This window comes from Mus caroli, unplaced genomic scaffold, assembly GCF_978045245.1.
Source record: "Mus caroli unplaced genomic scaffold, Mus_caroli_1 scaffold_3, whole genome shotgun sequence".
Taxonomy (NCBI): Eukaryota; Metazoa; Chordata; class Mammalia; order Rodentia; family Muridae; genus Mus; species Mus caroli.
In genome coordinates, this window is record NW_028227258.1 from 128,132,379 (window position 1) to 128,156,718 (window position 24,340).

The following is a 24,340-nucleotide window of genomic DNA, read 5'->3' on the forward strand; positions in this document are numbered from 1 at the left end:
GTATTAGTGTTCCTGAGTAACATTTTAACATTTTTCTAGATTTGGAAAAAAAATAATTTTATGTGTTTGATTTCTTATCAAAGGTAATTAAAAACAGGTCTAGTTCCTGACCTGAAGCAAACTTGTGGTGAAGTACTGCAGTTCTAAATACCAATTAACTTCTCTACTACTAAAAGCACCGGACTCAGTGTTAAGTGCTACAGCACTCTTTCCCTCATCCTATCAGTTGAAGATCACTGCTGGCATAATTTACACAACACTTAAGGATTCTATTTTTCTTGAATTGGTAAAATTGCATTAGATTATGACTTGCCAGGCTTTGGGCAATTGATAAGTTTATTCAAAGGTTCATTTTCCAGCTCCTGTCTAACTTCCCAGTCTCAAGTCCAACAATTCAGCATCTCTGAACCCAGGATGCTTCTTAAAAATGAGGGCATCTTAGAATAGCTGACAGCCACATGTCACCACTTAGGCATGCTCAGACTTTTGTTTGCTTGCAAATTTTCTGCTGCACTCAAGTATCATACTAAGGAAGGATTGAGGCTTCTTAGCAGAAAGTTGTTGATATCTTCTCATAAAAATCAAGAAAGTACCAGCACCACTACTTGCAAAGTAAGTGAAAATTCATGCAAGATATCTGTTTTTAATGGTGTTTTTAGTGACTTATTTAGCCTGCATTTCCTATTTTTGGTACCCAAATTAAAAATTATTTCTTGTAAGCTACTAAATGATTGCCAATCCTTGAAATATAAGCAAGCAATTTTTCTCTTGCAGTTGGCATCATTTTAGGTTATAATAAAATGGCATGGACCTTTCACAAAACATCCAAATCTTTCTGTAGAAATAATCTATTCCTCCTAATTAACTGTTTCTTTTTAAGAACACCCTCTGCAACAGACTTGATTTGAACTTGCAGAAATGTTCCTGCCTCAGCCTTGCAAGAGCTGAGATTACAGACTTGCGTTACCTACCACATTCAAATTATTCCTTGGACTCTAAACCTAGGTCAACTAGTTTGACTTCTTGACCATGGCTTATGTTTCAGCCAACATGGATAAAGACAGAATATCACCTTATATCATTTTCAATCCTACCCATGTATGATCCATCCACTTTACAGGATTTTCTAAATACAACTGTCTTTTCTAATCAGGTTTCCAATATAGCCCAACACAGGTATTAATCCACTGTGTGTAATGAATTAAGGTTTTTCTCACATCTCTAGAATATTATCTAAAAACAACGTTTCTTGTCCCAGACCTGGGAGCAACTTTATGTAAAACGAAAAACAAAACAAAACAAAAAAAAAAACAAAAACAACCTGCAAGGGACTGGAACTTGTTAATAATGAGGCACCCTCAGACACTCAAAGCGATGCTCAGGAGCATTAATGCTGCTGGCTCCATACTTCCAAAACACTACAGCAAATATTAATTTATGACTCAAACACCTTTATGTTCCTGGACTGTCTGCAGTTAAAGATACAAGGGGAAAAGATCCTTATCAGGACAAGGAAAAGACAACACTGAACGGTGACACTACAAGATAGCAATTTTGCTATTAGAACCTAAGAAAGCAACAAAGATTCCTTGTGAGTTTTCTCAACAAGCAAGCCATAATTTTCCCTCTTCTGAGCCTCTTTTCAAATCTTCCTAGAGTACCCAAGATTTTGTTGAACAATTCAAGGAGTTCTTTATCAATCCAGCCATCCTGGATACCAGATGTCATTCTCATTCCAATCCTAGAAATTGAAAAGTTGTAACCAGTACCAAGGGTTCTCAGTTCCCATATGTTTATATGTTTCCATATAAACTCTTTCAAACTGTGGAAACCACTGAGTATTATTTAAATACCTGGTGCTTGCACAAATGTCTATCTTTGTGGGGATGCACTCTTACATTAAAGGATAATATACAGATCTCAATAACTGACAAAGAACATCTCAATAGAAAAATAGACTAAAGACCTGGCTAGCTGTAGAAGAGCAAATCCAAAGGGCAAATAAACCTTCCCTAGCTGGGATATAAAGAGAACGGAGTTATCAACTATTAAAAGAAATAAGTTTTCTTTTTCAAAAAAATAACTTATTATTAGAAGCTTTTGTTTTCTGCTATTTTTAAGTTCCTTTCCAAACCATCCTATTCTTTTTTTGCACCTATGTTGTATGCATGTATATGTAGGTGGGCAATGCCCATGGAGATCAAAGGTTAACATAAAGTGTTTTCATCTTTCTCTACCTTATTCATTGAGCCAAGGTCTCTCACTTGAACCCAGAGCTCACCAATTCAGCTCCCCTAGACAGCCAACTTAACCCAAGCCCCCCTAAGACTCTGGTCCTTAAATTTCGATGACAAGCATTTTATCCATTGAGCCATCTCCCCCGGCCCTAAATTATCCTTTCTTTAAAATCTATCTAATAGAAACATGGGTATTGGGGGGAGGGGGTTGCATAGGTTAATGACAATTTTATACTCTTATAAATTGTTATGTAATCACTATAAATTATACTGTACATGAAATCAAGTACATGATTCTAGTTTTTCATGGGCACACTGAAAAACCCTACATTTGTTTCTGAATGTTTCCATACATAATGCTAAGGAAATAGAGAGAAATCTGGAATTACATTTATCTAGCTATAAAGACAGGCTTACCTGAAATGGAAGGAACAAAAAACACCATCAGGAGAAAAAAGGAAAACATTTGGACTGAACCAAGTTTGTATAGCACACCAATAATAAATCACATATGCATATGATATTGATACACATAGGTGCTTTAAAATGTGTGTTGCTAGCAGAGTGTGGTGGTACTTGTCTTTATCCAAGCACTTAGGAAACAGAGGTAGGAGGATCTCTGTGAGTTTGAGGCCAGACTCATCTACAAAGTGAGTCCAGGAAAGCTAGGGCTGGTTATACTGAGAAACCCTGTCTCAAAAAAACCAAAATAAAAAATAAGTGTGGTTGAGCATTTAATAGTATACAGCTGTAATCCCAGCACTTTGGGAAACTGACATAGAAGAATCATGAGTTAAGGGGTCAGCATGAAGGACTACATAGTGAAACTAATTTTTAACAACAAAAAAATTTGTCCTTAGCCAAGCACAGCAGCTTTGATCAATAACAACTGCCTTATACATTAGCACTGAGCACCTAACTGTTCTAAACACAAAGCAACAGGGATAAGATTGCACAGATATCAGCCACTACTTGCACTAATATAAAACAGTTCTTGAGGGGGCTGGTGAGATGGCTCAGTGGGTAAGAGCACCCGACTGCTCTTCCGAAGGTCCAGAGTTCAAATCCCAGCAACCACATGGTGGCTCACAACCATCCACAACGAGATCTGGCGCCCTCTTCTGGAGTGTCTGAAGACAGCTACAGTGTACTTACATATAATAAATAAATAAATCTTTAAAAAAAAAAAAAACAGTTCTTGAAATAAAATGCCTTAATGGTTCTACACAGCTACTGAAAACTCCAAATTTCCTGTTGCAAAGCACTGAAGTTTCAGTTATCCCTGTGTGTGTCAGTAAGTTTCTTTTGTGACAATATCAGAACTTATGTTCTTATAAATATATAAAGATTTGTTTATTTTATGTACATAAGTACACTGTCGTTGTCTTCAGACACACCAGAAGAGAGCATTGGACCCCATTACAAATGATTGTGAGCCACCATGTGGTTGCTGAGAATTGAATTCAGGACCTCTGGCAGAGCAGTCAGTGCTCTAAATCACTGAGCCATCTCTCCAGCCCTATAATCGCTTTTTTAAAAAGCCATTTAAAATGTTCAATTTGAACCAAATCAGAAAGATGTAACTTTTTATAGAGAACTACTAAGATGGCACAACAAATCACCTGTGTCCAGAAAACAAGACTAATTCTTTTACTTATTCAAATATATACTGATGCTACTATTGCAAATGCCATCAATATTACCAAGAACTCTCCAGTCACTCTCCCAAAATACTAAAGGTGAAACAGAAGGGAATAGTTAATAAAAAGAACCTCATGCCAAAAATAATCTTGTTTCCTATGAACAAATGAACAGAAATTTACTCTTAAGTCAATGTGAGATTTAATAGTCAATTTTACCATGGCTTTCAATCTGATTAACAAAGCAATGATCTGCTTTCATTGCCTAATTTTCTTATATTCCAGCTATTATTTTGAAAACCTAGTCCCAGAAAAGGGGTCCCAGCAATTTGTAGTTTGTTCCTATTCATTAGCTAAACACCCTGACCCTCCCCCCAAAAACCCAAATAAACAAACAAAATACACCATTTTTTTAAAGACTTGATCTTAAAAAATAATATAGGCAAGGCCCCAAAATTCCATTTCTAGCATGACCAGAAAAAAAATTTTTCCAACAGGCAGTTCATTTAAACAAATATGTATGTGCACTTTAAATATTTCAAAGTATTTTTGCATACTTAGTAATGCAAAGGTGAACTATGAAGATGTAATTATCTCAAAAATATAAAATATGAATCATGTACTTAAAATAGCCATATCAAAAGTAAAAACAAGTTAAGTTTTAATTGCTTAAAACCCAATATACTCAAAATATTATTTCAATACATAATTAGTATTTTTAAACCTATTCCGTTTTATAGTCTTTTTTAAAAGACTACTACCTCAACTCTGACTCTCTTTCAGCTCAATGGCTGCCATTCTGCTACCATTCTTAGAAAGCAAAAGTCACAGAAAACACCCAAGTCATTCTGCAACACTCATTCATCCCAAGTCAGTCCTCCTTATTCCCACTCTATCAGTAATAGTTGTACTTAAGAAGATCATACTATACAGCATGGTAGGTAGCACAAGCCTATAATCCCATCATTTAGGAAGTAAAGGCAGATTAGAAATTTCATTTCAGCCTCTTACCAAGTTTGAGAACAGCCCTGACCCTACCTCAAAACAAAGTGTTTTGGGGGAGGTGGGAGGGGATATCTATACTATATGTTAAAAAAATAAATAAATAAACTCCAAGGAAGCAAAACAGACTAGGAATCTTAAATAAACTTGATTTGTGGAGCTGGACAGGGCCTCAGATCTCCCCAAATGGTTGTTTCACTGTGAGACTAAATTAGAAATGCAAGTGTACAAAAACATTTAAGAAACAATCTGAAGGCTAAGCACTAACTGTTGTTAGGGCCTGACAATATAAAAAACGTCCAAATATTATCAGCTTTTACAATGTAAATACATATACAACTGCCCACTACAAAATTAAGATATTTATTTATTTATTTATTTATTTTGGTTTTCTGATATAAGGTTTCTGTGTATAATAGCCCTGGCTGTCCTGAAACTAGCTTTGTAGACTAGACTTGACCTTGAACTCACAGAGAAAGGCCTGTCTCTGCCTCCTGAATGCTGAAAGTAAGAATCATACTTGAGGGCTGGAGAGACGGCTCAGCGGTTAAGAGCACTGACTGCTCTTCCTAAGGTCCTGAGTTCAAATCCCAGCAATATCATGGTGGTTCATAACCATCCCTAATGAGATATGACTCCCTCTTCTGGAGTGGCTAAAGACAGCTACAGTGTGCTTACATATAATATTAAATCTTAAAAAGGAAAAGAACCTTACTTGATAGTGTGATTGAGAACACAATCACTAAGATATAATCTAGTTTAATTCAAACAGACAAGATGGCTCAGCAGGTAAAGGCATTTGACATAGAAGCTTGGTGACTTGAAGGAAAGATCTTTGGAGTCACACTCATCCACAAACACATATACAGTTAAACACACACAGTCCATTACTCAAAACTATCATGTAAGGAGGTGTAAGAAAATATAAACTAAGTAACAGGAAGTGAAAACCCTGGTGTTAAATGGCACTTCAAATAGAGCGTAATCTTGGACAACCTTTATCATCATAATCAGTTCCTTGTCTATCAAATGAATTAGGTGCACACCTCCTAGTCCATGTATACCTTTAGATCCCAACATTCCAGAGGAAGAGGCACCTGGATCTCTGTGAGTTCCACTAATAAGATCTACAATGAGTTCCAAGCCAGCCAATGCTACACAGTGAGACCCTATCTCAAAAACAAAACCCCTACACAAAACCATACCTCATGAATTTCCTAAGTATGCAGGAAATGCATGTGGAAGCCTAACAGAACATCTAATAAATAACAGGCTGTCAAGTTATTCTCCTACAAAATACACAAAAAAACATGACACTTAAAATATATAGATATTTTGGAAAATATTAGAAAAATATTCCTGAGTTGGGCGTGATGGCGCACGCCTTTAATCCCAGCACTTGGGAGGCAGAGGCAGGCAGATTTCTGAGTTCGAGGCCAGCCTGGTCTACAGAGTGAGTTCCAGGACAGTCAGGGCTACAGAGAAACCCTACAGAGAAAACCAAAAACCAAAACAACAGGCCTATAAACCCAATATTCAGTAAGTTAAGGCAGGATTGCAAATTCAAAGACAACCTAAAACCTGTCTCAAAACCCAAAATACCATTCATTTCCATTTACAATTAACATGTACAAAGCCTATATTTTAAATACATAGAAATTCAAAAATCATCTTACTATATCTAACTGTATTTTAGCAAAGAGCCCTGATACTAAGATAGCTACCATTGCTCCCTCAAATACTAAATTAAGAGTCGTTGGTGAGGAGTTTGACAAGGTTGCTGCAAGGTTTGATCTACAGTAAACTGGAACTTTAAAAAAAAAAAAAAAAAAAAAAGTGTTCTTTCCATCAGGTGGACTGCCCAGCTCAAACTCAAAATTGTCAGGCTAGGCAGCAAGCACCTAGCCACTCTTCTCTTTCTGACCTAGGATTCTGATGTTCCTGCCTCTACCTCTCAAGTGCTGGAATTTCAGGCATTTGCCACCGGGCCTGACTTTCAATCAAGATTTTGTACTCACTGTCAAGTCATTATGTCCTCAGCCCTCTACTCCACTGTTAATTTAGTTCATCATGAGTGATAAAATAACCTACTACTGCACAACTTTGTTATTAATCTGTTTTTATTTTTACTAGTAAGCTTAAGAAAGGAGGATATATGGATCCATTACAATACTTTGAGATGTGTCAATTATATGGTTAAAGCACAATGAAAGGGCCCCAAACTTCATTTCATTTGTACAAACAGAAAAAATCCTCCATATAAATCAGAAACTGAATGATTTGCTCTACTTCTTTTTCAAACTGTATTTAGTGTAGAAATATACAGGTCAGACATAAAACATTAAAACCATGGGTTCGCTGGGCAGTAGTGGCGCACACCTTTAATCCCAGCACTCGGGAGGCAGAGGCAGGTGGATTTCTGAGTTCGGGGCCAGCCTGGTCAACAGAGTGAGTTCCAGGACAGCCAGGGCTACACAGAGAAACCCTGGGGGGGGGGGGGGGGGGGGGGAGAGCAGCCAATCATGGGTTCAACTACCAAAACCTTATTTGTGTTTAGTCCAAAACTACACAATGCAACAGCTGGGCAGGACAGTTGAGACTTGCACTAGCAGACGTCAGTCACTGAGCTCTTCTTCACTTCCAGAGACTGAGACAAGAGGATCACATGAACCCAAGGGCTCCCTTCAAACCAGAGGTCCCAAAGTTTAGTATCACATGCATCAGTTAAAATACATATTAATGATGAAAATGGGCACTTTTGGGGGGTGGCAAGGTAATGGAATATTCGATGACTGGTTTTAATTATTAACTTCAGACATTCTAGAAATCCCCTGGGAAAAGTCTCAATGAAACATTGTCCAAATTAGTATGGTCTATGGCTCTGTCTGTGAGGTGGTTATTTTGAGTAGCTGGAAGACTCACCTTCTGTGAGTAACACCAGTCCCTGTCCAGGACTGAGACACAGACTGCTTAGAGGAGAGAGAGAGAGCTGAGCACAAGCACACATGCATTAATTCATTGCTCTCTGCACCTGCTAGATGTAATATGATGAGATGCACCAAATTCCTGCTGCCTTGACTTCCCTCGATGATGACCATAACCTTGAATTGTGAGCCTAATAAAATATTTAAACCTTTTCTGCCTTAAGTTGTTTTTTAGGGTATTTTATCACTACAACAGAAAACGAAACTAAGGCTATTAATTGAAAATGGGATGGCAGCAACAGATGCACAACTAATTATCCCTGCAAACCATCCCGTTTTTCCGATGAGTTATATACAATATACATCACCTCTTCCCAGTCTTTTAGCTCAGGGTATAATACATTCTACCTCTAAGTTTTCTAAGAAAGGCACTTTGCTTTAGGTAGGAAAGGAACAGAAGCAGGTATTTTTTACCAAATTATATCCCACCACCAAGTGTTTCACATCTTCTCATTCTTTCCCATCCCTAGATTAAAGGGCTGCAGAGACATCTCTTATTATAAATACACTGTTAACAACAAGAGCAATATACTTAGCATGGTTACCATGCTATTATGGATGTATGAATTTTTTTACTCCATGGAGCAATGCATCAAGGCAATGCACTGGCTACAAAGATCAAAGCATGATGACACCTCTCAAACTCTTAAATCACAATTCACAGAGCCAGATGTGTGTACTCCCTATATTTCTGGGGAAGTAAAGGTGTAAAAGTTGGTAAATTCAGAATTTCAGAATCACCCATACATGAAAACCTACCACTGAGAAAAGTACAACAAAATAAAACGATTTAGAGCTCTTGACTCTAAACAACTTCTAGTTTTTAGCATTTCCAAAATTCCTTCACTATTATCTTCTAAATTAGAAAAAATTAAATTCCTCTAGGCTAAACAGAAGCCAGGCTGAAAACTCTCTAACATTATTTTGCTAAATTCTATGGGTATGGCACTATTGAGACAGGACACCCTAAGAACAGTAGTTCTCGATCTTCCTAATGCTGCAACCCTTTAATACCTTTTAATTCGTGTTGTGGTGACCCCCAATCATAAACTTACTTTGTTGCTACTTCATAACTGTAATTCTGCTACTGTTGTGAATTGTCATATAGATAAATATCTGATATGCAACCCCCATGAAAGGCGAGCCTGAAGGCTGAAGGGTCACCAAGGGAAAGTTAGAGATGGTGCAACTATTCTATCATAGAGGTTGTGTTTGCACACAATTGTCAGCCATTTATCACAACATTTATTATGTTTATTTTTAAAAAAGGAAACGAAAGCTGTTTTGCAGTATACAAATTAAATTAAAAATTTAAGTGACAGAAAATAATAAACCAGTTGTAAGAATTTTTTTCAGTCATGTGTGGTGATACATGCCTGTAATCTCAGCTATTAAAAGAGGCTAAGGAGAAAGGATGGCCAAGTTCGAAGCCATGTCTCATTGGAGTTTTTCTCAAATGAGGTTAAGAGTATAGGTCAACAGTGAATCTCCTGCAAAGCATGTGTGGGGAAGGCTCCAGCCAGGTTCAAACTCAAAAGGAAAAGGCATTCCTCCCCTTGTCCTTGGGAGACCTGTCCACCCTAAGGAGTTCCTCCTCATTTTTCCTTAATAAATCTACTTTTGGGGGAAGCAGGGGACCAACCCACATGGATAATTTCACTGCATAAGATATGAAAGTATTTTAAAGCACTGTATTTCAAGTCCCTGATTTACAGGAATCCAGTGACAAGATAATGAAGTATGCCACCTAGACTTCCCATTTGCTTATTACTTCTAGTTAAGGTTCTTTTCCTTTTACCATTTTGATGTTCCAAAGTCCTGAAGACTACAGCTTGTACAAAGTACACATACAATTGATTACAGAAGGAAAACTTTCAAAATACACAAAAATGTGGCTAATGTCCTTCCCAACCTTTGTCAGTAAAATGGTGAGGTCCAGTCTAAGTATAACCAGATTTGCAGAGTGTGAAAGGGATAGAGACCTGGAACTATAGCTACCCTGGAGGCTAAAAAGGAGGAATGCAAGTTCAAGTCCAGCATGAACTACACAGTGAGTTCAGGACCAGCCTGGACAATTTACTCAGACTATCAAAGAAGGGGGGGGAAAAGGCATCAGAGCAGAGCTTTATAGCAAAAACAAATACCTACCATACTATGTACAAGCCAAGGTCTAGGCTCAATTTTCAATACAACCAAAATCAATTACTAATACTTCAAAGTTCCAACATGGAGATACATGCTTGTGAAATTAAAAAAAAAAAAAAAAAAAAAAAAAAAGACACCGAAGGATTGCAAACCAACTTTACAGAAGTCAAACTGATTATGTTGTACTACAGATTGCCATAAAATTCAGTCAAAGAAATGGTTCCCTATTATCTACACGATGAAGAATTTGTTGAAACAATCACTTTTCAATGTTTTCAATGTGCAAGGAAAACCTGCATAATCTGTATTACCTAAAATGTGTGCTGAGAATCAGTGGTTACTGAGCCTTTTCCACAGGGTAGGGAGTGATACACACTAATGAACTTTATCTAGGCAGGAAAAGTATTTAAGTCCAGTCCTTGTGGCACAGTTCACCATATCTGCAATCTTGCAGAGAAGGTTACCACTAGGTTTCAGTAAGAAGTATCTACTCAAATATTGCTTGAATCATTTATGTGACATGTTTTAAACCTGGAACACCAACGAAGCCAGTTACACACTAATAGGTGATACTAAAGGCTTCAACACTCACTCTTACTACTTAGTTGGCCACCAGAGATTTTACAGTCAAAATTTGCAAAACAAAATTTTAAAAAGTATATTTATCATTCTTTGTCAATGAGCTACTGCCTATATTATTACCACATGACAAATCAACTCCATACAGCTAATAAGCAAGCTAGAAAGGGAAAAGCAAAACACTGAAAAATTAGGAGATCGTTAATACCAAACAAAATCCTCTGGAATAAAGGAACCACTGAAATGAAAACCTGTGAGAAACCATTTTAAGTACATACAATACTCATGTACTAGAAGAGAGCCTTCATAAAAATAGCCAAGACTCTCAAACATCTGAGATGCTGGCTTGGAGAATGACTGACAGACAACAGCTGAGGAGGTTTTGTGTTGATTTGTTAAGATTCTCGCACACTTTGGGGAGAAAAAAAAATAAGGAGAAGGGGCCGTTACTATGGAAAAACTGTTCGGCCTTCGTGTTCTGCTTGGTGCCCCCTCCCCCTTTTCCAATAGAAGCAAGCGCCTTACAAATTCCTCCACTCTAGAATCCTCCCTCTGTCTCCGAGGCCAGCCTCCACGGCAATGCATGGCCTCTTCTCAAAGGAAACAAAAAGAACCTCGTGGAAGAGGACTTAAAAAGCAAAAAAAAAAAAAAAAAAAAAAAAAAAAAAAAAACCCACCTTCCCAGGGACTGGGAAGACACGCGTCCCTCCCACCTGCCGCCTGGCCTCGGGTCACCTTTGAACCCTTCCTTCGGAATTCGCTTTTCTCCCGGGCCGAGGGGCGAAGGGGCCGCCCGCTCCCCAGGCCGCAGCCACCCGAGCCCGCCGCCCGTCCGGGTTTCCACGCGGGCGGGCGCCGTGGGTTCGCAGGGCCCCCAGGGCAGCACAAGCCGGGGTAGGCCGGGGAGTCCGCCACTCACGCCGCGGGCGGGCGGGCGGGCGGAGAGGAGCCTGGCGGGCCCGGCCGCCGTGGGGTCGCAGTGAGCTGCCCGCCTCAGTCCGCCCGTCCGCGCCCCCCACCCCGCCAGGCCTCGGCGGCGCGCCCGCACCACAGCCCGCCGCTCCAGCCCGCCCGCCCGCCTGCGTCCGGGAGGCCTCGACCCAGGACGCTCCGGGACAAGAGGCAAGCCAGCACCCGCCACCTTGTTTCCAAACATAACGGAGCCCGGGCCCCGAGACCGTTAAACCGCGCCGAGGGCAGAGGCCAGCAGCACGGCCCAGCTGCCTCCCCCGCCGCCACCTGCCACCGCTCCTCGGCCCCCGGGGTCCCCGGCGCCCCTTGACCCCGCTCCCAGTGCCCAGCTCCCATCCCCGGCCGCCCCGAGGCCCGTACCTTGTAGAAAGCCCCGTTGGAGCCGCGAACCTCCACCGTCAGCTCCGCCATGTTGGAACCGCAAAGGCTGCTGGGAAGAGATTCTAGAAACTTTCCAACGCGAGGGGAGGAGGGGGGAGGGGCGAGCGTCGCGGGGGAGGGGCGGGCGGGCGGGAGGGCGGGACGCTCCCGGCCCGCTCCCGGGCTCTCCGCTAGCGGCGCCGCTCTGCGCGGGTCCTTGGGCGGCTACCCAGCGGCGGGCCGGTCCGCCCACGCCCACGCCCACGCCCGCGCGGCCCGCCTCGCGCACAATGAGTGAGGCGGACCCGCCCGGCGCGCCACCCTCGCCCCAGGATCCGTGCGGCCGGCGACGCTCCCTACGGGCTCTTCCCGTCAGGAAGCGCGGCCTGGCGGGCGCTCGGGCTCGGCCAGAGCGCATGGCCGGCCGACGCTCTCAAGAGGTTTGCCCTCATGGAGCCTCCCCTCTGGAGCCTCGGGCCCTCCCCTTGAAGAGCCTTTTCCAGGACGAACCCGGGACTCGGGGCTTCCCTGAGCCTCAGGCAGTTCAAGGGCCTCGCCCCGCGCGAAGGCAACTCACTTACCTGTCACCGACCGAACACGGTTACCTTAATACGTTATTAAAGGCTCGGGAAACCTAGGCTAATTTTGGGGGGCGGGGGGGGGGATCCTGTTTGAGACACAGTTCTCTATCTAGCCCAGGGTGGCCTTGAACCCACAGAGCTGCTTCTGCCTCTGGCCATCGGAGTGCTGGCGTTACTTTTTAAAATGTTTAAACAATGGGAAAGTGTATTCCTCCTACCCCTGATATGTTACACGTGAGAAGTTTTGCAAAGAGGATCCAAGAACCTATTGGGTTTTGTGCTGTGTGACTTTACCAGAAACGCCACCAGTTCTTAGAAGCTTTGTGGCACTCATACTTTGTTTGATAAGTTAAGGCCAACTTCTGAAAGCAAGGCTTTTGGAAATAGTACTTAAAAGAATTCATTTGTATGTGCATCTTTACATAACTTTTCAGCGAAACGTGATGTATTTGTCTTTATTTGGAGCTCAAATTCACCACCCTGCCTCCCACCTCCAGGTGCCAGTTGGGCTAACAGGCTCAGTTCCCCACGGTTACCTGTTACTCTGAGACAAGTCTCACTAAGCAGCCCAAGATGGCCTTCGATTTACCCCCCATTCTCTTGTCTCAGCCTCCAGAGTGCTGGCTTTACTGGTGTGAGCTCCTGGCCCCTAGCAACCTGGTTTGTATAAAGTATATTTTCTTTATACAAGATTAGCCCATTTTAAAACGTACAGTTCAGCATCTATCACCAGGATCAGTATAAAACATTTTCATTACAAACAACAATAAATAAGTAAAAATAAAAAGCACTTGTGCTTGCTGCTGTTCCCCAATTCACCTGAATTCCCTGGATTCTAGGAAACTGCCCATGTGTTTTCTATGTAGAGATTTGCCTAGCTCGATCTCACATATGAGTGGGATCGTGATGTGAGAGCTTCTGTGATTGGCCTCTCTCGTTTAGAATATTCTTGCAAGATTCATGGTATAGCAGATATGACTTGGTGTCCGTTTTTGTCACAGTATTACACTGCATAAGCAACCACACTGTATTGCTGATAGGGGTTCATTAGTATGTTTGAGGGTGGGATGCAGAGGATTGAAACAAGGTCCCTGAGCTACACACAGCACTATCTTCTTTAGCCCTTTATTTATTTCTCGTTTGAAGGCCCATGCCTGTAATTTTGTGGAGAATGCAAGAGGATCAGGAATCCAAGGTTATCCTCAGCTACATTACAAGTTCCAAGTCTAGCTACGTGAGACCCTGTCTCAAAACAAACAAAAAAACTCCACTGTTAGCTGAGTCAGATTCTCTTTTAGCTAAAAGTAACGCTTCTGGGGTAGGTGCCCAGTGTTGTGGTGAACACCTTCCATTCGTGTTCTCAGAAGACAAAGGCAAGAGGATCTCTGAATTCAGGGCCAGCCTGGACTACTATATGGAGTACCAGGACAACTAGAGATACATAGACCCTGTCTCAAACCAAAAAGCTGGAGCAGGAGAGATGGCTCAGCATGTGCCCTTGCAAACAGCTGGGGTTTGATTCTCAGCTGCATGGCAACTCATAACTGTATATAACTCCATTTCCAGGATAGCCAACACCCTCTTCTGATCTCCAAGACTACCAGATTCACGTGTGGGCACAGACCTGCGTGAACAGATGTATACTGTTGACACACCTTGCCAATGACTGTGAGGCTTCAGACCCATGGTACAATTTGGCAAAGCTTACCCATATGGGCCAGGCTCAAGAGGAATGGCAGAATTCCCGTTACTGATCAGTATGTGAAAAGACAACTGACTTTGACTTCCTCCTCCTGGAGGAGATGTACAGACTCCTACTGAAACTAGCTAGCCCCTCCCACTGGGTTGTACCTAGGAATAAACATGCTGAGTTCTAGGTTGCAAAGGTAGCAGAACTCCACCTGGCCCGGCTTGCTGGATGTGTGTTTCTTGGTCTGTCAGTTTTAGTTTTCTTTTCTCAGTGCCTCTAGTAATGATCCCAGGATGCAAGGTGCACCGGTCACAGCACTGCTATGAAAATTTATGCTTCCATTTTTGAAGTCCATCTCTTTTGGCTGTATACCAAGAAATCCACTTGCTGACTCCTGTTGTAATAAGTCAGTGTTTAACCAACTTGAGAAATTGTCACACTTTTCCGAAGTGTGACGTGCTTGGCCACCTACAGGCAGTGTGTTCTCTGACTTTGCCTTAGGAAGGTCTCCCTTTCCCATGTCTTTCTCTCTCCCTCCCCCTTTCTTGTTTTGGATGTTGCTTGTTTGTTTGGAATAGAACTCTATAAAGCTCTAACTGAACTAATCTAAAGGATTCTGGATGGTCTAAACTTTGAAAAATAAGAGTTGGTCTTCAGCCCTGGTATACTGAAAGTATTTTAATTTAGACTCCAGCCAACATTTCACTACTCCTTTAAGGTCATTTAGGTAGAGTGGTTTTCATTTAAAAACTGAGCCTATCTAGCATCTCATGACCCTTGTAAGTTCACAGTGCTAAGAGACAGAAGTTAAGATGCAAACCCTTGATTTCCTGCTTCCAACAGTCATATTGGTAATTGCAGCTCCAGTAATCACGTTTACAATGACATGTGACATACATTTAAAACAACTTTATTGTTTACCATTATTATTTAAGTGTGTCTGCACGTGCACATGCGAGAGCATATGGATGAAAGTTCAGAGAACAACTTTACGGAGTCAGTTGTCTCCTTCCATCTTTAACATAGGTTTCAGGGATTGCGCTCAGGTCTTCAGGTAGCAAGCACTTTGACCCACTTTTTGTCCTCCCTTAGTTTCTTTACCAGTCCTTGGGATACAGAAGTCACTCTGGAGTCATCTGTTTCAATGACACCTCAAGCCAGCTGGATGTAGCATTCAGAAGGAGAGTAATATCAAAGGGCTATAGGGAGGAGGATGGATGACCTTAAAGCAGCTGCAGAGGAAGTCTGTACCCAGTACAGCTTCCCCACAGCTATTGTGGTGGTTTGAATGAGAACCTCCCCACCTCCACCAGACTCCTATATTTAAATACTTGGTTCCCAGTTGGAGGAACTGTTTGGAAAGGATTAAGAGCATGGCCTTATGGAGGAGGTGTGCCACTGGGGTCAAGCTTTAAGGTTTCAAAGGCCACACCATTCCCAGTTAGCTCTCTCTGCCTCATGGTTGTGTCTCAAGATGAGGTTCTAAGCTACTGTTCCAGTACCGCGCCTGCCTGCTGCCATGCTCCCAGCTGCAACAGCCTCTGAAACTGTAAGCACCGCATAAACTCTTTCTTCTGTAACTTGTCTTAGTCATGGTATCTTATCACAGCAATAGTTAGGAAACTAAGATTGAAGTTGGTACCAGGGAGCAGGCTCTTGCTCTGATAAACTTGATTGTGTTGTTTGGGGGAAGAATGTGAAGGACTTTGGGAGTTTGGACTAAGAAAGTGTTTGAACACTGTGAGATTTAACAGACCATTCTAGAAGGATCTCGAAAGACAGTATTGCTGAAAGCAATGGGCAATATGGAGACCCAGTTCAAACCATTTCAGAGGGAGGCAAGATAAGCTACGGGGTTAGGGACCATTCTTGTGATATTTTGGCAAAAGATATAGCTGTCTTTTGCCTAGATCATAAAATTCTACCTGAGGTAAAATTTTAAATTTTTGGAGTAATTTTCTTGATAGAGGAGATTTCAGCACAGCCTATAATTTTGACTCTGTCACATGGTTAATGAGTGATCACTCTTATCCAGGTCTACGTGAAAAAGAGCAAAAAGAAATGTAGAACATACAAAGCACCAGGCAACTGAATGTTGTGCTGAAAGAGATAAGAAGAGGCCTGATGCAAAAAATGAAATTAAAAAAAAAATGGTGTCTCTGACAAGGCCTACCTAGGTATGTAAAATATTAATAATTACGCTTAACTCTGTCTAACTTTAAATGAATGAGACTCAAACTATGATATTTTAAAATTAGGTTTTGCACAATTACTGGGGGTTACCCTTAATCTAAATCTCTAACACTAACTAGTGTGGCTACCACCCCAACTGTGTTCCCCAAGCACTTGCTGTTTAGAATTCTCTGCACTATCCCTGCTTAAGCATTCTGATGTGCTGGGGAGGCATTTCACTCTGGCACATCCTGCTGGTCCATCATGACTCCTGGAGACCTCCTTTTCCCTCTGTCTTCCCCCCAACACTTGTGCTTGCTCCCCTCCCCCCTCACCTCTTTCTTCTCTCTCTTTCTTCTTGTGGTCCCTACCTACAACTCTCAGCTCCCATAGTCCCCTAGTCCCTCTAGTCCCCCCCAGTAATTGGCTGTTGCCAATTTTATTTAATCAATAGTTTTAAACTGCGGAGCAAGATTTACACAACAAAGGCTGGTATGTGTGAGGATCTGCTCATCTTGGAGCAACCAGATCTTGGGGTACTGAAGTGGAAATTTCTGTTTTCTTTGGAGACTCAGTTGTGCCACGTGATGTTTTTCTGGAAACTCTCTTAGAGGATGTCTTGCTGAGAACAGGCACGGTGTTTTTTTTCTGGAAGCAGCCTTGGAAAGAGTCACGTGGTGTTTTGCTAGAGCAAACACTTGAGAGAACATGTGATGTTTGGAAACAGTATAAATATAACCCAACAGTGGACCACACTGTGTGGCATTGGTTCACCTTGCCACTTTGGGCTAACACGGGTCTTCCTTGATGACACTGTAGCATTGGTTTGCCTTGCCTTTTCCCTCATCATCATTTGTTGTGACTTCATAGAGAGAAACGGACCAATAACTTCTGGTGGTGGTCCAGTTTCTTGCCACTTTTGGGGACTTGGGCTGATTGGCAGAGCCTCTCATTTTCTTCTGAATGGAATGGCTGTTGCTGATTCCTGTAAGTTGAACTGCTACTGTTTTGGCAAAGAAGATTGGGATTGCTCCAAAGAACTATTTCTAAACAGGTCCATATCCTCCTTTGCCCTATAACCTTTCCTTTCCACTCCCTCTGGTGGGTGATGGGCTAGGAGGGTGGTAAAGCATTCAAGTTCCCTTATTAAAGTAGGTTTTGAAAAATATAAGTCTGCAGGATACAGAATTTACCATGTGAGTACAAGCAGCACCAGACCAACCCCTACCCAAATAGCTTCCAACGTGTGAAAAGAAGAGGCCTGGAAACTTCAGTCCCTAAAACAACAAGGAAAAGCTTATACAAAGGTGTTCAAGGAGGAGGCCAGGCACCATCCCACAGAGGCAGTCAAGTCTGGCAGTGTTGTTTATGTGGTCAGACTTTAGAGTCATAAAAGATTCAGGAATAAGAGAGTTGTGAAATCTTTCTCTAAGCCTGTGGTTCTCAACCTGTAGGTCTTGATCCCTCTGGGAGTTCAACAACCCTCCTACTGGAGTCACCTAAGACCATTGGAAAATAGAGATGTTTACATTGCAATTCACAATAGTAGCAAAAATATAGTCATGAAGTAGCAATGAAAATAATCTTGTAAACCAGGCGTGGTGGCACACGCCTTTAATCCCAGCATTCAGGAGGCAGAGGCAGGTGGATTTCTGAGTTCCAGGCCAGCTTGGTCTACAAAGTGAGTTCCAGGACAGCCAGCGCTATACAGAGAAACCCTGTCTAAAAACAAAACAAAAAACAAACAAACAAACAAACAAAACAAAAAAGAAAAGAAAAGAAAAGAAAAGAAAAAAGAAAAAGAAAATAATCTTGTGTTTGGGGGTCACCCCAACATGAACCGCCTAAACCATCACAGCATTAGGAAGGTTGACGGGAGGTAGGAGGGTACTTCTGTGGAGGTTCTGAGAGGTCAATTCATGAAGCTGTGACATTGACGCCTAGATTGTATGGGAGATCCCAAGATGTTGGAGATGCCAGAGCCATGAAACATCTGCCAAGAAGAATGGCACACAGTGGGCAGAGGCAGTCCAAGAGAGAAGTCTTGCATCAGTAAAGCTTGCAGGGCAGAGCCAGCGAAGCCCTTTCACACTGGACACAGAGCTTCAGGATTTGGTGTTTGCCCTGCTGGGTTTGGGTCCTGCTTTGGTCCACTATTTTCCCACAATGCCCACTTTCCTTCATTTTGGAATGGTAATATGAATTTCACACCATTTTATGTTGTATGTAATTTGCTTTTCAATTTTTCAGGAATTAACTTGAGGCAAGAGACTTGGGCTTTTAAACAGTGTTGAGACTGTGAAAGACTTTTGAGGACTTTTGAAGTTGGACTAGATGCATTTTGTATTATGATGTAGCCATAGGCTTATGGAGGCCAGAGAATCGAAGGTGGTTTGAGTGAAAATGGGCCCTGTAGGCACATGTGTTTGAATACTTGGTCCTAAGTCTGTAGAACTATTTGTGAAGGATAGGAAGCATTGCCTTGTTGGAGGAGGTGTGTCTTCTGGGGGTGGGCTTTGAGCTTTCAAAAGCCCATACTGTCTTAATTGATTTTCTATTGCTGTGAAGAGGCACCATGACCAAGGCAACCTATAAGGGAAAGCATTTAATTTGGAGTTCAAAGTTCCAGAGGGTAGTAGAGTGGTGGTGGTGGGTCTCTGAGATTACCATGGCCAGCAGAGTAACAATCTGTGGGAGGCAAGAAAGTAGTTTGGTTCAACATGACTCAACAGCTGATACTGGTTCAAACTTTGGGAGTCTGACCCTAAGTAGTTTATTTTAGGCACATTAAAGCACAGCACAGTTTGGTGAAAATTTTTCTGGTGGTCATTAGCTCAATCCCATGTGTACACTAAAGTTTAAGGTATGACTACATTGGAACTTTTTGTAAAGTATTGTCTTAGTCAGGGTTTCTATTCCTGCACAAACATCATGACCAAGAAGCAATTGGGGAGGAAAGGGTTTATTCAGTTTACACTTCCATACTGCCGTTCATCACCAAGGAAGTCAGGACTGGAACTCAAGCAGGTCAGGAAGCAGGAGCTGATGTAGAGGCCATGGAGGGATGTTACTTACTGACTTGCTTCCCTTGGCTTGCTCAGCTTGCTTTCTTATGGAACCTAAGACTACCAGCCCAGGGATGCCACCACCCACAATGGGCACTCCCACTCTTGATTAGTAATTGAGAAATGCCTTACAGCTGGATGGATCTCATGAAGGCATCTCCTCAACTGAAACTCTGTGATAACTCTAGCTTGTGTCAAGTTGACACACAAAACCAGTCAGTACAAGTATATAAAGATAGGTTCTATAGATTGACTACATGTGACACCTTCTGTAAAGATATGTTACATAGATTGACAAGCTCATGGTAAGCTTCCCACTGTAGAGTCCATGACCACCATGGCAGGGAGCACGGAGCAGACAGCCAGCTATGGCAATGGAGCAGTAGCTGAGTATGCCAATAATAATCAAGACAATAATCACAAGGTAGAGAGCAAGAGAGCTCTTGGAATTTTGTGAGCTTTGAAACCTCAGAGCTTTTGAAACCTCAGAGCCCACCAATGACACATCTCCAACATGGCTACACCTCCTACTCCTCAGACAGTTTCACCAACTTTAGAATAAGCAAGACTATATGAACCACATATATGAACTCTGGGAACCATTCTCACTCAGAGCATCACACATGCCATTGCAGTTAGTTCTCTCCCTACCCCACCCCAACTCACGGTGTGTCTTAGGATGGAAACTCTCAGCGACTGCTTCAGCATCATACCTGCCTGCTACCATGATCTCCTTTATGATGGTCATAGACTCATGCTCTGAAATAAAGAGCTGAGAACTTTACATTTTAGAAGCTGAATTTTGAAGAGACTGGATGTGTTTCTACACTGAGCATAGCTTGAACATTTAAGACCTCAAAAGCCGCACCTTCACGGTGACACACTTCCTATAACAAGGCCTCCAATAAAGCCATTCCTCCATAAGTGTCACTGCCTATGGCCCACGAATTAAAAAACACGAATCTCTGGGAACCATACCTATTCAAATCACCACAGAGTTATACATTTAAATTTGGCGTAGTCTATTTTTTTTTTTGACAGATCTGGCCAAGTTGCTCAGGTTGGCCTCCAACTGAAGCTTCTTTGACCTCCCTAGATGCTTGAATCACAGGCATATGCCCTGCACCAGTGACAATGGTCACTTTCTATCATCTTCAAAAGGTATTCAGTATTAAAATGAGAAAAGCTACAAAACAGGACATGCATTTAAAGTGTATGTGTGTGGGAGGTGTGTGGGGGTGCTTGCATGTATATGTGTGTGTGTATGTATTTGTGTGTGTGTGTATACATATACATACACACACACACACACACACATATATATGTTTGTGTAGCTGGGAATTAATATTTCTAAATATTGACAGAATATACACTATGGTTGACAAACATGTTTTAAATTTTTTGTTCTAAGTTTTTGCATTGGACATATGTGGTTACCAGAAGATAAGAAAAATTCATTTTTGGGCTGGAGAGATGGCTCAGTGGTTAAGAGCTCCGACTGCTCTTCCGAAGGTCCTGAATTCAAATCCCAGCAACCACATGGTGGCTCACAACCATCTGTAATGAGATCTGATGCCCTCTTCTGGAACATCTGAAGACAGCTACAGTGTACTTACATATAATAATAAATAAAATTTTAAATTCTGTATCAGGGAAAATTTGGCGGCCACTAGAGATAAAGTTACAGAAAACATTTTTGCTGGATGGGAATATAACTCAGTCAATAGCACAGAGCCCTGGGTTCAATCCCTAGGACCACACAAACTAGGCATAATGTCACATGACTTTAATGCCAACAGTCTGGAGAGAGAGTCAGGCAGGGGTATCAGAAGTTCAATATTATCTTGGTTACACGACAAGTTTGAAGCCAGTCTAGGCTCCATCGAACTCTGTCTCTGAACAAAGAGAGAAGCAAAAAGAGTGGTCACAGGGAAGAGAGGCATATTTTAACTCATACAATAAAATTCCAGTCACCGAACTATATAAAACAGACCAACAAAAGCTACACATGGAGTCGGTCTGCACAGGCAGTACAGTGCTGTGATGGCTTCTACAGGGTGAGTGTGTAACTCAGTGGTAGAACACTCAAGTCTTGATTTCATCCCTGCACCAAGGGGCGCTGGAGCTTGGACCCAAATGTTAACTGTGCTCTAGAGAGCAGTGCCATTATAATTAGTTTTTCTTTGTGCTTTCTTATGTTCTCCAAGTTTTCTACACTAAAGAATGGCACTACATAAATAAATAAATAAATAAATATCCGCCCCATTAATTTTTTTAAAGTGCATATTAAACTGAACTTACAGTGGAATTTTAGTTAAGTAAAAATTGTAGGTGGCACCACGGCTTTGCCCTGTACTGGACCACACAGACAAGCTGACAATCAAATTGGAATCACCCACACTGAAGTTCCATGTCCTCAAACCTAAGTTGTTGGCTCTCATCAAGAAGCCAAGTGGCCACCCTCTACAGCACTCCAGAGCCTGGAAGGGGGATGTCTCTGTTTCAGTTGTGATCTTTCATCTTCATGAAAGGAAACCTGGAATAATCTGATGCCTGTTTGTCATTTGTTTGTTTATTTGGCTGATTTTGTTTTCATCCTCTGTCCCCATCATGGGAGGGAAATGACAGAAATGACAGATCTTCTATTTGTGCTTTCTTTCTGCTCTCTCCACACCTTCTCTGTCTGTAAAACAGAGAAGACAGCTCATTTGTTCAGCTCATCAAACACAGCATTTAATGTAATTTACAGAACGAAGTAATGGCTCCCAATTCTAAAATCAATAAAGGGGAACTGAAGACTACATTCCATTGGTAAAGTGCTTGCCATGCAATCAGGAGGACATGAGTTCAGATCCTGGCACTGGTATAAAAGCTGAGCATGGCCATCAATACCTGTAGTTCCAGCACTGGGAATCAGACACAAAAAGGATGCCTTGGGCTTGCTGCTCAGTCAGCACAGTCCAACCAGGAACCTCCAGGTTCAGTGTGAAACCATGTCTCAAAAACTAAAGTGGGGCAGGCAGCAAGATGGCTCAGTGAAAGCACTTGCTGCCAAAGCCTGAAGACTGGAGTTTGATCCCTTGAAAACTCAGGGGGAGGACTGGCCCCTGAAATCTGTCCTTTGTCCTTTCCATGTGTGCTGTGGCACTCGTGAGCCTCCACCATATATCATACACACATGGTAATAAGAAAATAAGTGGGGGACATTTGAAGAAGAAACCAGATGTCAACTCAAAGATGTCTGTCATTCACAAAGATGGTGGTGGTGGTGGTGGTGGTGGTGGTGGTGGGTGATTGATGATTATATGATAATGAAAGTGGTAACAATGACAATGATGACGATGATGGTGGGGGTGGTGGTGATGGTGGTGATGGTGATGATACAACCCAACTTTAAACTATCTGTGGTCATTTTTCTCTCTTTGTGTGTGAACCTAGGGTTACCATAAACAGGTACTTTTTTTTTTCTTTCCTTTCTTAGGGTAGAGACACAATGGAGTCCTCAACCCAACACAAAACCTCCCTTTTAGAGACTGGGTTTCTTCTACTACATAGCCCAGACTGGCTTCCAACTTGTGATGCTCCTGCCTTAGCACCCAAGTTCAATGTACTACCATGCCCAGATCATTTTCCTTTGCTGCCTATACACACAGCTCAATAAACACAACGCTAGGTTTTGACCAGCTTTGTGACAATGTTTACTTTAAGTTGTCTTAATGAAATGTTATTTTGAAATGTTACAGAAGATGGGGGAAATTGCATTCCTCACTTCCGAAAACATAAAAAGAATATACTACCCACCACCTTGATTTTAAATCTTCCCAAAGTGGTACATTTGAAAATAAATTAAACTTGTCTAATTGAGACTACACTGTTTTTTCCTCAAGAAATCAAAATTTGAGATGTCTAAAATAACTTTTGAGTTTTCAAAAAAAAAAAATCTCCTAGAACAAGTTGTGCCAAATCTTGCAAAAAGCTACTCAGTGGCTGGAGAAGCATAATTTACAACAGGCACTTCAACCAGACCAACCCCCTGACCTTCAGAACGGAGGGAAAGGGCCCTAGAGACTAATTGCGTAAACACTGTCCACCTTGTGATTTGGTGAGCTGCTGGGTTGGTGACCAGTGAGTGCTGAGTGTCAGGAGCATGGTGTGCCCGCTTACCAGGCCACCTGTCCTTTTTCTCATTTGGACGCGTGTGACTATTATTAGCATCAGTCCTCAAAGGCCTGGTCGTTTAACACAGAAGCTGAAATTGGCTTAACAAATGCACACATTTCCTTTACCGTTTCCATCAAAATCTATTCCAAAATCAGGCTTGACTTGTTCACAGTTTTAATCTCTCAGAGGCAGAGTAATCTCTGAGTTTGTGGCTAGCCTAGTCTATACAGCAAGTTCCAGGCCAGTTAGGGCTACATAGGGAGACCCTGTCTCAAAATTTGAAATAATATAGCTGTCCAGGGGCCATGAACAAACTGAGTTTACCTGAAATGGGGACTGGAAACGAAAAAGAGATGGGGGTGTGTGTGGGAGTGGGGGAGTGCAGTGTGGGTGGGGGGTTTAAGAGAAGAATGAAGTTGAGACAAGGCTCCAAGTTTTAAATTCAGCCCACAGACCCCACCCTTTGGTTTCAGCTGGATTGTTTTGCAAAGCAAGGTCAGTGGGCAGTCTATTCTTTTAAGTTCCTGTGGGAACTTGCACGTGCAAGTAAGGCAGGTGACTCTACCAAGGTTGATAATGTCCTTTGTGGCAAGTGCTCACTGTCTGTTTAGCCTGGTCAAGGCTGGGAAGGCCATAAATAAAATAAAATATTTTCTAGAAAGGACAAAGATTTAAGCATAAAGGTAATCGTGATTACTGAGCAAGGAGACACAGGCCTATAGTACCCCTGAGGGAGACACAGGCCTATAGTA

General features: G+C 42.0%; 1 protein-coding gene across 5 annotated transcripts in view; it reads right to left on the reverse strand.

Annotated features, from left to right (window-relative positions):
• Positions 1-12,024, reverse strand: part of Fxr1 (FMR1 autosomal homolog 1) — a 50,629-nt gene extending 38,605 nt beyond the window's left edge. For 2 of the 5 annotated variants that reach the window (XM_021157373.3, XM_021157372.3), the window contains exon 1: positions 11,920-12,022. In XM_021157373.3, coding sequence (XP_021013032.1) covers positions 11,920-11,970 — 51 coding nt within the window. In that variant the 5' untranslated portion in view covers positions 11,971-12,022. Of the gene's footprint in view, positions 1-11,919 lie in introns of all 5 variants that reach the window. The other 3 variants (XM_021157371.3, XM_021157374.3, XM_021157376.3) reach the window with 3 other exon arrangements.
• Positions 12,025-24,340: the final 12,316 nt, after the last annotated feature.